Source organism: Aquarana catesbeiana, linkage group LG09 (genome assembly GCF_042186555.1).
Source record: "Aquarana catesbeiana isolate 2022-GZ linkage group LG09, ASM4218655v1, whole genome shotgun sequence".
Classification (NCBI taxonomy): Eukaryota; Metazoa; Chordata; class Amphibia; order Anura; family Ranidae; genus Aquarana; species Aquarana catesbeiana.
This window is the reverse complement of record NC_133332.1, coordinates 236123468-236138145: the sequence shown is the minus strand read 5'-3', so window position 1 is coordinate 236138145 and position 14678 is coordinate 236123468. Positions and strand designations below refer to the sequence as shown.

At 45.9% G+C, this 14678-nt stretch overlaps 1 protein-coding gene across 3 annotated transcripts in view; it reads left to right on the top strand.

Annotated features, from left to right (window-relative positions):
* Positions 1-14678, top strand: part of PNPLA7 (patatin like domain 7, lysophospholipase) — a 478577-nt gene that overhangs the window by 127056 nt on the left and 336843 nt on the right. For all 3 annotated transcript variants that reach the window (XM_073599988.1, XM_073599989.1, XM_073599987.1), the window contains one exon: positions 12768-12865. In XM_073599988.1, the coding sequence (XP_073456089.1) occupies positions 12768-12865 (98 nt within the window). The remainder of the gene's footprint in view (positions 1-12767; positions 12866-14678) is intronic.

The following is a 14678-nucleotide window of genomic DNA, read 5'->3' as shown; positions in this document are numbered from 1 at the left end:
GTTCAACCCCCTATATAATCCCTCCCCCTTGCAGGGATACCTCAGTTTTTACGCCAGTGTCTTAGGTGATGGACGTGTAAAGATGTCCTGTGCTGAGCTCCAAAGGGAATATCCTAAGATCCTATACTGGGGCAAGCCAGGCGAACCGGATCCATTCAAAGTGTCTTTTCATGGCCGAATTGAATGGTACCCGGGCCTCGTGTCCGAAGAAACGAGGTTTTACCCGTAATGCTTCTCTTTTTAGAGAGCTGGACCCCGCAGATCAGAAAATGGCTTTAAACTTCCTAATTTCTGGCGAGGTGCTTTACGGTCCCAGAACTGTTGGATCCCCCTACTGATGGGGGCCCCAGTCTCTGACGGTTTTTTCAAACGGAGCCCACCGTGAGAGGTGAAGATTGGGTCTGTGTAAACCGCACCCTGCAGCTGGATAAGGTAAGAGGAGATTCCACAGAATTTTTGAGTTCTAGTGGCTTTTCTCCTTTAAGGTAAATGCATGCTATGCCTATTGTGACCACCGGGGGCTGCCAAGAGCACAAACCTACACATGCTGACTCTGTCTCAGGTGTTGTAATCGCTGTTTATGTCCCAGCGTCTCAAGCAGGCTGCAAACAGGTAAGGTGGAAAGGGGGATTTCTCATGTTTGAATGTTCCCCCCCAGGCTAGAGAGGGGCCACAGTGGTCTAGAAAGTGGTTATACCACCCGGGCTCTGCGGCCTAATGGCCACCATCTCTCAAGATAGCCGTTCAGGCAGATCTTGTTACCAGCCTCCCTCCCCCCCCCAACCCCCCCCCCCCCATCCCCAGCCTTTCTCCGAAAGCATGACAGGAGAGTCGGCAGCGCGGGAAGCGCTCGTTTTTTTCAAAACTCGAGGGGGGGGGGCGGTAGAGGAGGGGGCGGGACGTCAGCACAGGTGCTTAGACTCCCACTCAGGCCAGCTGCAGGCTATTAGAGGCACTCTGTACAGGTGCACACAGCCTTCTGAGAGACACAGAGCTGACGGTCGCATGTAAGGTGGGACACAGGCATTCTCCTAGGCAGCATTTACTGAAGTAACACCAGACAGAGCATTGGATAGCAAGGCTTTTAGCCAGACTACATCGCTCAGCGGGCAGTGTTCATTTGTATACCTCACACCTTGTTGCTTTGCACTATGGGTAGAAGAGGTTCAAGCACCCCAGGAACCAGAGACACTAGGGGATCTCGTTCAGGTTCTGAGGGCCCCCTGTCGGCAGCATCCTCCCCCCCTAAAGATGGGCCAGGGACAGCTAGCCAGGGAGAGCCATCGGGGTCAGGGGCTACACCTGCTTGTGGCACGTCAGCCCCTGTATATATTACACAAGAGGTTTTTTCCTCAACCATTAATGGTCTAGAGGAAAGATTAATGGCCGTGATTACATCTTCACTCAGTGGAAGAAAACGCACTAGGCTTTCCTCTGTTCCCCAAGACCCTCAGACAGAGGAGCTCTGGGATAAAGGAGATGAATCCCTTTCAGAGGATCGGGATGGGATGGATGATTCCTCTTCGGAGGATTCAGGTGGAGAGGGACCCTCTGCAACTTCCCAAGAGGAGAAAGTCTTAGTGCAGATCCTCACTGGATTGGTCCGCTCCACATTTAAGTTGCCCATACCTGAAACTGCTAAAGAATCCTTGTAACGACACCCCGAGTATGAAAGGGGTTAAAGTCGTTTAGGACATTTCAAACCCAAACACAAAGGCAGCTACCGAACACTCCAATCAGCCGAACAAGGAACCCATACAAATAATCCACCCCAAAAACGAGACACAGCTCTGTCTTCAGGTTCCAAGCAGGAATGAATCTTTATTCAAAAAACACGTTATACAGATCCCACTTCAAAACATTTCCCCCCCACCCTTGGAAAACAGGGCGGGTTAAACTGTCCAATGACAATGGACACACAGGTCAGGTGTGCTTAACTTCTCATCAGTAAACAGTCTTAACAGGTGGGGTAGCTGGAGGAATCCCCCCTCCCTCTTTCCTCACAGCAATACACATCCTGTGATCCAAGGCAGACAAACACAATAGAACATTGGAATACAGCCCCACCCCAAACTAGCAAAGCAAACAATACACATTCTATATACACATATATACAGCATTGAGTCTTTGACTAGCACAGATCATAGTGGGGTTCTCATTCACCCTGTGCCCCATTAGTGACTCCCGTCACAATCCTCTTCTGCTTTGGGGTCACTGAAACCTTTCCAAGCAGCATATGCTTTTCCTGTTCATACTTTAGTTGAAAAGCTTATTTATTCTGAGTGGGATCACCCAGACAAACGATTTTTTCCGCCGAGAAAGTTTTCAACACTTTATCCAATGGAAGAAAAGTTTATTAAAATGTGGGGAATACCGGCTATTGATGCCGCCATTTCCTCCGTAAATAATAGCCTGACTTGTCCTGTAGACAATGCTCAGATGCTCAGGGATCCTGTAAATAAAAGGATGGAATCCCTATTGAAGGATGTTTTCTCCTTAGCAGGATCAGTGGCCCAACCTGCAGTAGCAGCGATTGGAGTCTGTCAATACTTAAGAGACCATGTTAAGCAGGTCATCAAAGTATTACCTGAACAGCAGGCCCAGGGGTTTGCTAACCTTCCAGCGGCCTTATGCTTTGTGGTTGACGCCATTAGAGATTCTATCGTGCAAACCTCCCGTCTTTCACTGGGGTTGGTGCATATACGTAGAATCCTATGGTTGAAAAATTGGTCAGCCGAAGCACCATGTAAGAAGCTACTGGCTGGGTTTCCATTTCGTGGTGCAAGGTTGTTTGGAGAGGACTTTGATAACTATATCAAGAGAATCTCTTGTGGGAAAAGCACTCTCTTACCTGTCAAGAAGAAGAGTAAGCGTCCCTCTTTCAAACGGACTCTTTCCCCAGCACCGGAGGCTTCAGCCTCCAGGCAGTCTCGACGGCCGCCTCCATCGGGGTTCAGAGACAAGAGTCAACCCCAGGGACAAAAGAAGTCCTGGGGAAAGAAGCCTACTAGGCAAAACACTAAGACCTCTGCATGAGGGGGCGCCCCCGCTCACTCGAGTGGGGGGAAGACTGCGACAGTTCTCAGAGCTCTGGCAGGAGGACTTCCAGGACAGATGGGTAATCTCCACGGTAACCTTAGGGTACAAGCTGGAGTTTCAGGAATTCCCCTCTCCTCGGTTCCTCAGATCAAATGTTCCCAGAGACCCAGAGAAGAAGCAGTCGCTCCTTCTAGCGTTAGAGCGACTTTTGTCGCAGGAGGTCATTATGATAGTTCCCGCAAAGGACCAGGGATTGGGCTTCTATTCCAACCTTTTTACGGTCCAAAAGCCAAATGGGGATGTCAGGCCCATTCTGGACTTAAGGGATCTGAACCGATTCCTAAGGATTCAATCCTTCCGCATGGAATCAATTCGAACAGTAGTTCCCACCCTGCAGGGAGGAGAATTTCTGGCATCAATAGACATCAGAGATGCATATCTGCATGTGCCCATTTTTCCTGCTCATCAGAAGTTTCTGCGCTTCGAGGTAGGAGGACGCCATTTCCAGTTTGTGGCTCTGCCTTTTGGGATAGCCACTGCACCTCGAGTGTTCACAAAGATCTTGGCTCCTCCTCTGGCCAGATTAAGGGCTCAGGGTATAGCTGTCATAGCATACCTAGACGACCTGCTCTTGATAGACCGGTCAGTAGCCTCTTTGAAGGGAAACTTGAGGACCACGGTCAGGTATCTAGAACACCTGGGTTGGATCCTCAACTTAGAAAAGTCTTTCCTAAAACCAGTAAGAAGACTGGAGTATTTAGGTCTGATTATAGATACAAGCCAGGAGAAGATATTTCTACCCCAGGCAAAGATCACTGCTTTGAGAGAGCTGATTCTGACAGTAAGGACCAAGAAGGGTCCCTCAGTCCGCCTTTGTATGAGGCTACTAGGGAAGATGGTGTCTTCATTCGAAGCAGTTCCCTATGCTCAGTTTCACTCAAGAATGCTGCAACACAGTATTCTGTCGACCTGGAACAAGAAGGTTCAGGCATTAGACTTTCCGATGCACCTGTCGCATGCGGTGCGTCAGAGCCTCAATTGGTGGCTCATACCCGAAAACCTGCAGAAGGGGAAATCCTTTCTACCGGTTACCTGGACGGTGGTAACAACAGATGCCAGTCTGTCAGGTTGGGGAGCAGTTCTGGAACAGGCTGCGGTCCAAGGGGTATGGTCCAAGACAGAGAGGACCTTACCCATCAACATTCTGGAGATCCGGGCGATACATCTAGCTCTAAAAGCCTGGACTATCAGGCTACAGGGTTGTCCGGTCAGGATCCAGTCCGACAATGCCACAGCAGTGGCTTATGTCAATCATCAGGGAGGCACCCGGAGCCGAGCTGCTCAAAAAGAGGTGAACCAGATCTTAGTCTGGGCAGAGATGCATGTGCCATGCATATCGGCAGTTTTCATCCCGGGAATAGAAAATTGGCAGGCGGACTATCTAAGTCGCCAGCAGTTACTTCCAGGGGAATGGTCTCTGCATCCCAACGTCTTTTGGGCCATATGCCAAAGATGGGGGGTTCCAGATGTAGATCTCTTTGCATCCCGATTCAACAAAAAGACAGATTTGTGGCAAGGACAAAAGATCCTCTTGCATGCGGGACGGATGCGTTGGTGATTCCGTGGCATCGGTTCTCACTGATTTACGCATTCCCGCCTATTCTGCTACTACCACGACTCCTTCGCAGGATCAGGCAGGAAAGGAAGTCGGTACTTCTGGTGGCCCCCGCTTGGCCCAGAAGGACTTGGTATGCAGAAATAGTAAGGATGACGGTGGGTTCCCCGTGGACCCTACCGGTACGCCCAGACCTGTTATCTCAAGGTCCAGTGTTCCATCCTGCCTTACAAACGCTAAATTTGACGGTTTGGCTATTGAGACCCACGTTCTGAAGAGTCGTGGGCTCTCAGGTCCTGTCATATCTACCTTGATTAATGCAAGGAAGCCAGCTTCCAGGATGATTTATCATAGAGTCTGGAAGGCTTATATAACCTGGTGTGAATCCAGAGGTTGGCATCCCAGGAAATATGTCATAGGTAGAATCCTTGATTTTCTACAGATGGGATTAGAGATGAAGCTGGCCTTGAGTACCATCAAGGGCCAGGTTTCTGCTTTATCAGTATTATTTCAGCGGCCACTTGCTTCGCATTCTTTGGTCCGAAACTTTATGCAGGGGGTGATGCGTCTTAATCCTCCGGTTAAAGCGCCCCTAAACCCCTTGGACTTGAATTTGGTCCTGGCTGTGTTACAGAAACAGCCTTTTGAACCAATAAGTCAGATTCCTTTGGTCTTGTTGACAAGGAAATTAATTTTTCTGGTGGCCATCTCTTCTGCTAGAAGAGTATCAGAATTAGCAGCTCTTTCCTGTAAGGAGCCTTATTTGATTATACACAAGGATAGAGTGGTACTACGCCCTCATCCTAGTTTTTTACCGAAGGTGGTTTCTGATTTTCATTTAAACCAAGACATTGTTCTACCTTCCTTTTTTCCAGATCCCTGTTCTCCGGAAGAGAGATCTCTACATTCGTTGGATGTAGTAAGAGCAGTTAAGGCCTATCTAGGGGCAACTACTCAGATCCGCAAGACGGATGTTTTGTTTGTGCTGCCAGAGGGTCCCAATAGAGGACAGGCAGCGTCAAAAGCTACCATTTCTAAATGGATTCGACAGTTGATCATTCAAGCTTACGGTTTGAAACAGAAGATTCCTCCGTTTCAGATCAGGGCACATTCCACAAGGGCTATTGGTGCTTCTTGGGCAGTGCGTCACCGGGCCTCTATGGCTCAAATCTGCAAGGCCGCAACCTGGTCTTCAGTTCATACATTCACCAGATTCTATCAGGTGGATGTGAGAAGGCATGAGGATATCGCCTTTGGGCGTAGTGTGCTGTAGGCAGCGGTACAGGGTCCTCAGGTCTGATTGCACCCTACTTGGTCGTGGTTCCCCCCCCTCAGGTAGCATTGCTCTGGGACATCCCATCAGTAATTACTGTGGCTCTGTGTCCCGTGATGTTCGAGAAAGAAAATAGGATTTTTTAAAACAGCTTACCTGTAAAATCCTTTTCTTTCGAAGGACATCACGGGACACAGAGGTCCCGCCCCTCTTCTAATACACTATATTGCTTGGCTACAAAACTGAGGTATCCCTGCAAGGGGGAGGGATTATATAGGGGGTTGAACTTCCTGATAGGGTGTGCCAGTGTCCAATCACCAGTGATACCTATATAACCCATCAGTAATTACTGTGGCTCTGTGTCCCGTGATGTCCTTTGAAAGAAAAGGATTTTACAGGTAAGCTGTTTTAAAAAATCCTATTTTTTCATATCTTGGTTGTAACGAGTGGTTATTTGAGTTAATGTTGCCTTTCTATCATCTCAAACCAGTCTGCTCATTCTCCGCTGACCTCTGACAACAACAAGGTATTCTCGTCCACACAACTTCCGCTCACTGGATATTTTCGGTTTTTTGGACCATTCTCTGTAAACCCTAGAGATGGTCATGTGGGAAAATCCCAGTAGATCAGCAGTTTTTGAAATACTCAGACCAGCCCATCTGGCACCAACAACCATGCCACGTTCAAAGTCACTTAAATCCCCTTTCTTCCCCATTCTCATGTGGTTTGAACTTCAGTAAGTTGTCTTCACCATGTCTAGGCGCCTAAATGCATTGAGTTGCTGCCATGTGATTGGCCGATTAGGAATTTCTGTTACCAAGCAATTGAACAGGTGTACCTAATAAAGTGGCTGATGAGTGTAAATATGGCACACACAGCCATGTGGAAACAAAACTTGAACAAATGACACATAGAATTGACATGTTTTGTTCCTTCTTATAATCTTAATTAAAGAAACTGCAAATTTGTCATATGAAAAACGAAATAAAATCCCTACATTTACCACCACTTTAAATCCAATCTATTGTTTGAGGTTAGGTACCTTTCTAATAAGATTTAAAAGGTAAGTTCACCTTTACAGAAAAATCTGGTGAACTTACACAGGACCCCCTCCCACTGACCTGGAGTCTGGCGATCACCAGCACTGACACATCGAGTCGCTGCTTCACCGGTCCGGGAATTTGAAATCCCCTGTGGCTCAAACTCCTAAACGTACTTTGTAAAGGTACGTATAGGAGGCATTCTAATTGGAACCTGCGTAGCCCACCCTGTCACCACAGGCGAGGATTTCAAATCCCCGGATCGGTAAAGCGGCTATACGATCTGTCATAATGGGCGATTGCTGGAATCCAGGTCAGCGGGACTGGGTGCGATGGGGAGGAGGTCTAGTGTAAGTTCAACTTACAGATTTTCTGTAAAGGTGAATTTACACTTTAAACCTTAGATATATAGGTTCTGGTGTTCTCTTTGCCATTGACATATGTGGTGTCACCATGGCAAGATTAATAGAGCTCTCAAAGAAAGTTGTGGATGCCTATGAGTCTGGCAAGGAGTTTAAAAAGATGGTCAAATGTATCTGAAATTAAGCATTGTACTGTATGGAAAAAAAATCTTGGAGGGGCATGATTTCAAAAAACTGCTAATTTGTCCAGGACTGGCCTGCCCAGCAAGTTTATCCCAAGAGCTGTCTGCTTAGTGCTAAAATACGTTTCCCAAAAACCCCATAAGAGTTGGTATCAAAGTGTATGCATCTACATTCAAGATGTGATTGCATTAATTTAAAGTGATATTAAAGGCAATTTAAAAAAAAACAAAAACAAACATGTTTTACTTACCTGCTCTTTGTAATGCTTTGCACAGAGCAGCCTGAACCTCCGCTTCCCGGGTCCCCCACCAGCACTCCTGGCCCCTCCCTCTTGCCGAATGCCCCCAGAGCAAGCAGCTTGCTATGGGGCACCCAAGTAGACTTGCTCCTCAGCTGCTGCTCTGCGTGTCCAATCGCACACATCCTCAACTTGGCCCTGCCCCACCCCCTCTCCTTATTGGCTCAGCTGTGATTGACTCCCACACTTGTTGCAGCCACTCAAGAGGGAGAGTCCCAGAGAGCCGAGGCTGTTCATGGATTCTGTCATTATGCCCTGAATAAGAGAACCCATTCATTTTGAATTGGATACCAGCATGCCGCAACTCACAAAAAACAGACGTGACCACAGGCAGTGTATTCCGTCTGTGCATTGTGGTGAACTGTAGCGCACATCATGTTAAAGTAGAACATCCTCCTCCCTCCCCCTCCTCTTTGACATTTGCCAATTTTTATTTTGGGGATGGGGGTACCTGGTTTTGACAACTATCTGCTCCCACTTCCGCTTGGGTCTACTAGACAAACCGAGGGGAAGTTCTCCTCCCCCCTCCCACCCCGCAGTCTTATGGGACATGTCACAGGTCCCAGGAGACTGCGGGACCATTCACAATGCGCAGCGCGGCTCATGCATGCACAGTGGGCACCTGGCTGTGAAGCTGCATGTTGTCACAGCCAGCTGCCCACATTTAAGATGCTGGCACTGGAGACCGAAGACAGTTCCCGTCGCCCCCTCGGGTGGGCACAGTGCTGGATCGTGGGACAGGTAAGTGCCTGTTTATTAAAAGTCAACAGCTACAGTTTTTGTAACTACTGACTTTTAATTTTCAGAAACCGGTGTGCTGGTGAAGTGCATTAGGGTGCCATTCAAAAATGAAAGGCACTGAAATGCACAGCACTGTGGATCCTTCGTTACCATAATGCATAAGTGTGAAACCAGCGTAACACGTTACTTAACATAGGTCACTTTTAAATTTTAAAATTTACAAATGTTTATTTATTAAAGTGGCTCTAAAGGCAAAAGGTTTTTTTACCTTAATGCATTCTTTGCATTAGGGTAAAGAAACCATCCAGTATCCGCTCCCCAGCCCCCCTAAATACTTACCTGGCTCCTCTTTCAATACAGCTCTGTGCCGAAGAACAGCATCACTGCTCTCTCCCTCTCTCTCAAAGGCACAGAGGCAGCAGCAGAAGCCATTGCCACCTATTGCTGTCAAACAAACCCTGAGAGGAGGGAGCAGGGGATGGGGGCCAAACCATACTGTGTGTGTCTAGGGACACATACAGCCCATCTTGGGAGAGAGCCCATGTGGAGGTGAAAAATTAGATTCCCTCTCAACTAAGCAGAATTATTTTGGCATGTAGTACACCCCATTTCTTCTCTGACTTTAAAGCTCTGTAAACTTTCCTAGATTTCTGTCTGGACGGACACAAATGGCTGGCATCCCTTCTGTGTAGTTTGCAGAAGGAGCACTTTGCCATTTTTGTATCCAGGCTATCCCTTGGAATAAACAAGTTTTAAAAGTCAATTAACCTACACTTTTCTACCTCGTTCGTTTGATCTGTATGGAGCCGCCTCCCCCCACCCACGGTGATTAATTAGAAAGCATCTGATTTTTCCATCACCCACTGGTTCACCGCCCTAGAAACCCCTATTTATATCTCTTTGTGTTAGATTAATTAGCACTTCTCTGGCACAGAGCATGTGAGTAGAGCGTTCTGTGTTCCATAGACAGAAAATATATTTTCCTTACTCAGAAAGCTGCTTTGCTAGTATAATATACATGTAGGCTAGGCTATGCAACACACACCCCCATTCTCATTGTTGTAGTGGAACCACAGGTCCCAGCATGCCTTTCTTGCTACATATATGGCCATTTTCTTCTGTCTTTCTCCCTAACTGCAACAGTGGGGGGGTACTAAAACTGGAGAGTGCAAAATATGTTGCAGCTCTGCGTAGAAACCAATCGGCTTCCAGGTTTTATTATTAAAGCTTGATTGAAAAAGCTGAAGTTAGAAACTGGCTATCATACACAGCTGCCCTAAAATCTAAGTGCACCATATTTAATAAATCCCCCCCAGTGTGTCCTAATCACAGTGAACAAACAGTTCCTTTATGGTAGACAAAACTTCTACAAGATATTACTATATGTATAGTTAAAGCTAAAATTTAGCATTTTCTGTGAATAGAGGTGAAGCAGTTGAATAGCAGGATCCTCATTGTCCATTCACAGAACACACTGCATTGTGGGTCAGTAATAGTAGGAGTTCTGTTAAAGAAAGAAGTTGGGGACTTAAAAAAAACAAACCATTATACTAGCCTAGGTGGATACAGCATCGATCCAATGCTGCATCTGTCCCCCGCCGGCTCTGCAGTGGGAACTGAGCGATCAAACACCACTGATTGCTCAGTTCTCTCCCTCTGCTCTGAGCAGAGAGCCATGACTGTTGGTCAGCGGTTCTCTGCTCTCCCTTCCAGCACTCATCTGTGCTGTGGAGGAGGCAGGAGGGGCTGGCAGAGGCTCTCAGCAGATCACTGAGAGGCTGAGCTAGGTGCTAATCCAGGCCGCTGGGTGAATCCTGACCATATGGTCAAGACCTTTCCTGAGCCTGGACCGGCTGAGTGGCATCAGCCAACAGTGGGCTTTGGCCCACTGTCCGCTGACAACAGGTCACAGTAGTGCAGAACGAACTGCACTCCTGTGATCCATAGCAGAAGTATGATCAAACTAGCTTTGACCTTACTACTTTAATGGCAGAGAGGGCAGGCAAGCAGCACAACTTTTCTCAGTAGTAGAGGCGCTATAAACCTCCACAGTGGTGGAAGACAGACGCTCAGGGCAATATCCAACGGTTCTGAAGTGGGTACAGCACGGAAGATTTTTTACCAGAAGCCGGCAGGTAATGGGTTACACACAGTACCATTACATATATCTAAATGTTTGATGCTGATCCCCCCAAAAATATATACTGTATACTAAACTTCCAAGCAATAAATAGAGATGCATTTGACACATTTCCTGATTTCCATTTTGAGGAAGTTCCTGATTGGAACAAAACATGTTGTCGATGTCTGTCAGCTTACATGGACTGGCATTTGGTGCATGGTTGTGATGGAAGAATTTTCTTTACATTGATTATATATCTGCATATATTTAGCAGTGGCGTTAACCTCTATGCCACACTGTAGCTTGCACCTACCTTTTAAATGAAATAGTGATCATCTATTAGAAATTGGATGGAGAAAGATTGATTGTACAATCTCAGCTGGTGTAAGTATGTGGAAAGATCATGATTGCATATCTCCTGGGGGTATGGTGCTATTTGTTCAATCTTCAATCAAGCGAAACAGGTGCTTGTTTTCATGATTGGCTTTGCTGTTGAATGATTGCAGTACAAGCATAACTGCATATTGAGAGGAAATGTTTTCTTTATAAATACAGTGTGGCAATTTTTCCCAGTTCAAAAGATAGCATACAAGGTGCATCTATTTAAAGAAAAAAAAAGGCAAATAATTAAAAAAAAATAATATAGCATATACAATTGCGACACAAGTCATATTGTAATTGAATGTTATTAAAATTACCTTTCCTGTTCAATCTGCAGCTCTGTTATTTTCTGTAAAATGCAATATGGCTACCCAAAGGTGTTCTGTACACAGAATGTGTACAGAATGCCCCCCAGAAACTTAATTTCCTGCTTTTGTGATTGGCTCACTGATTTTCCCAGAAGTCTGCACTAAGATACAAGTCAGATATTGGGCAATCCCCTGCATAAAAAATGTATTTTTTAGTGATAAACTCCCAATAAGAAAACACGTCTAAAGGGATGCAAACCCTGCTGTTTTCCTCATTGGAGCCCTGCAGGTGCAGCAGCTGTTTGATAATTCTGAAACCACTCCCATTAGATTCGATTTCCACATGAACACCGACCAATACACAGGGATTTATTCAGAATAACAAAGTTTGTTAAAATCCTTGCAATGTTTTTTTTTTTTTTCCTCAACAAAAGTGGAGTTACTCTTTAAACAATCTTTCTTGCAGTGACAAGGGGAAAATATGCCAGACTTTCTATTAGACCCCTTTCACACTGAGGCACTTTACAGGCGCTACAGCACTAAAAATAGCGCCTGTAAAGAGCCTCTCCTGTCTCTCCAGTGTGAAAGCCCGAGTGCTTCCACGCTGGAGCAGTGCGCTTGCAGGACATTAAAAAACTCCTGTAAGCAGCATCTTTGGATCGGTGAAGGGGGGGTAAAAGCTCCCCTCTAGCGGCCGAATAGCGCCACAAAATTAATGGTAAAGCGCCGAAAAAAATAACGGCGCTTTACCGCCGACGCACCCACCACCCCAGTGTGAAAGTAGCCTCATTGATTGTTATATGGATCCAGGTGTTCATTGTGTTTTTATCCCCCATATAGGGGGAATGTTAAATATTCTTGGTGTGCAAATTAGTCCACATATCTGCCAAGTAGTTTTGTATAATATGTGTGTCTAGATTAGCATGAATCCAGGGGGTGGAGGTTTGAAAAACGTGTATTCCCTCCAGGATGAGTGCCCCATGGTATCACTGATTTGTTTCCCGGGAGAATTTTTTTTTGATATTTGAGTATACATAAGTTCTTCTTTCTTTAGTGGTTTTTGGGATGGACTAAACGTCATCTTTAAACAGTGTTCAACCTGGATGCAGTAAGAGATGCATTAGCATGGTACTAAAATAAAGGTCCTATAAGTCACTGGTTCTCAACCCTGTCCTCAAGTACCCACAACAGGCCATGTTTGCAGGTTTTACTTTATCTTGCACAGGTGCTTTAAATCAGAGTCAATGGTTTGGTATTTTGGACAGCTGTATTATCTAAGAGAAATTCCCAAAACATGGCCTGTTGGGGGAACTCGAGGACAGGGTTGAGAACCACTTCTATAAGTAACACTTAAAGAGTTCTGTGTCTTACCCTGTACTTTACATCTGTATTTCTAATTTTCCAGAGAGCCCCAAAGCAGCTAATTCCGACATGGACATGGCATACGAGAGAGCTAGAGTCAGCCTTACGCCCGATGACTTTCCTCCCAGCCCAGTGAATAAGGTATGTAAAAGTCGAGTTTGGACTTGTAAGATGGACACATGGTATTAGGAGCTGTGATGCTGCCAACACCGTGTAAATTGGGGTACAGAAGAGTCTGCTCAATATACATGTAGATTGGAAAATCACATTCTTCACAAAGGCAAGCCCTAACCTGCTTTTGCTGGAACACATCCTTTGTTGAGAAATCTGGTCTTATGGAAAAAGATGACATAAAGTGCACCCCTACTGAAATATTAACATACAAGTATGTTCACATTCTTGCTGGTAAAAAGACTTCTGCCTTTTCCCTCCAGTGCTGCTCACATATGACCAAAGGAGAGCAAGAGTTGATCTCCTCTAACCCGATCCACACCCAGTGCTCACCTGCCGATGTATTGAAGTGTTGTCAGCACTGGTTGTTAAAGTGTCATTAAACCTATTTCAAAAAGTTCACATTTGTGAATAGCAAGTCTTACAAGGGAAGCAACAGCGTTTAGCCCACATAAAAAATAACTATCTTCTTTTTTTTTTTTTTTTTTCATGTTAGGAAGTCTGGTCATGTGACATACCGCCCTTTCTTCGCAGAGTCATAAGGGGGAGGAGCAATGCAGAAAGTCTAATCAGTGGTCATGTGTTAAAAAAAAAAAATGTGTGTGTATGTGTATATATATGCATTGCTCCTCCCCCTTATGACTATATACATACACACACGCACACACAAACAGTTGGGTGGAGAGCCATCTGTCTGTGTCCCTCTTTAGCCCACTGTTCAGATGCTTTTACCCCTGCCTGTCTTTTCCACCCCACAGCTGCCACTGCTATGACTCCTGTCCTTCTCCCTTAAGCTGCTGCCATTGCGTTGCTGCCAGAACCAAGCCTATCACCCAGTAAACGCCACACTAGCAGAAGAAGGGAAGAGCGCCAGCTGTAGAGATAAATACAGGCATCACAAGAGCGGAGGAAAAGAGGAGACAGGCGCGGGTGAAAGCGCTAAGAGGAGGGACAGAGGGAGCCAATAAAGGAACAGTGTGTCAGTCTTCTGTCATTCAATCTTCTGGAACCGCCCCTCAAGCTAACGAAAAGTCACGTGGGGTGACTTCTAGGGGAAAGGAGAGAGAAATGGCTTTACAGGGAACTGCTGCTGAGCATGAGCAATCAAAGTGGCAATCTCTGCAGCCAGAGGATCGACTGCTTTAGGGTGGCCACTAACAAGGTGCTAGTCCATGTATACAGCAGGATCAACCAGGAATTTTATTACAAGGAAAAGTTGCATTCTAGAAAGCTTTTGCACACAGCTTTGGAATACATTTTTAAGAGTAATATGCACAAAATATATAAAGGGTAACTCCACTTTTGTTGGGGGAAAAAAAAAGGCAAATAAAGAAAAAATAATATAGCGTATACAATTGTGCCACAAGTCATATTATAATTGAATGTTATTAAAAAAATACCTTTCCTTTTCAATCTGCAGCTGCTGTAATTTTCTGAAACTGCAATACGACTAACCTGGCGGTGTTCTGTACACAATGTATACAGAACACCCCCCAGAAACATAATTTCCCTTATCGTCTTTCAGGACAGCACCTTGAGAGCGTGGCTCCACCCACTTGACAGGAAACACACCTCCACCAAACTTTAAAAGGAGGCTCCTTCCCACTTATCATCAGTTTATGTGTTTCCTCCGGCGGGAACACATGTGGGAGTTTGGAGCTCTCAAGGTTCTGTCCTGAGAGAACAGGCTCCCTACTCCACTATTTTTACCTACCTCAGGAGAGCCGATTCCTCCCATTTTCCACAGGCTTACGGGTGCCGGGTGGATGGGCTCCTTCTCCCT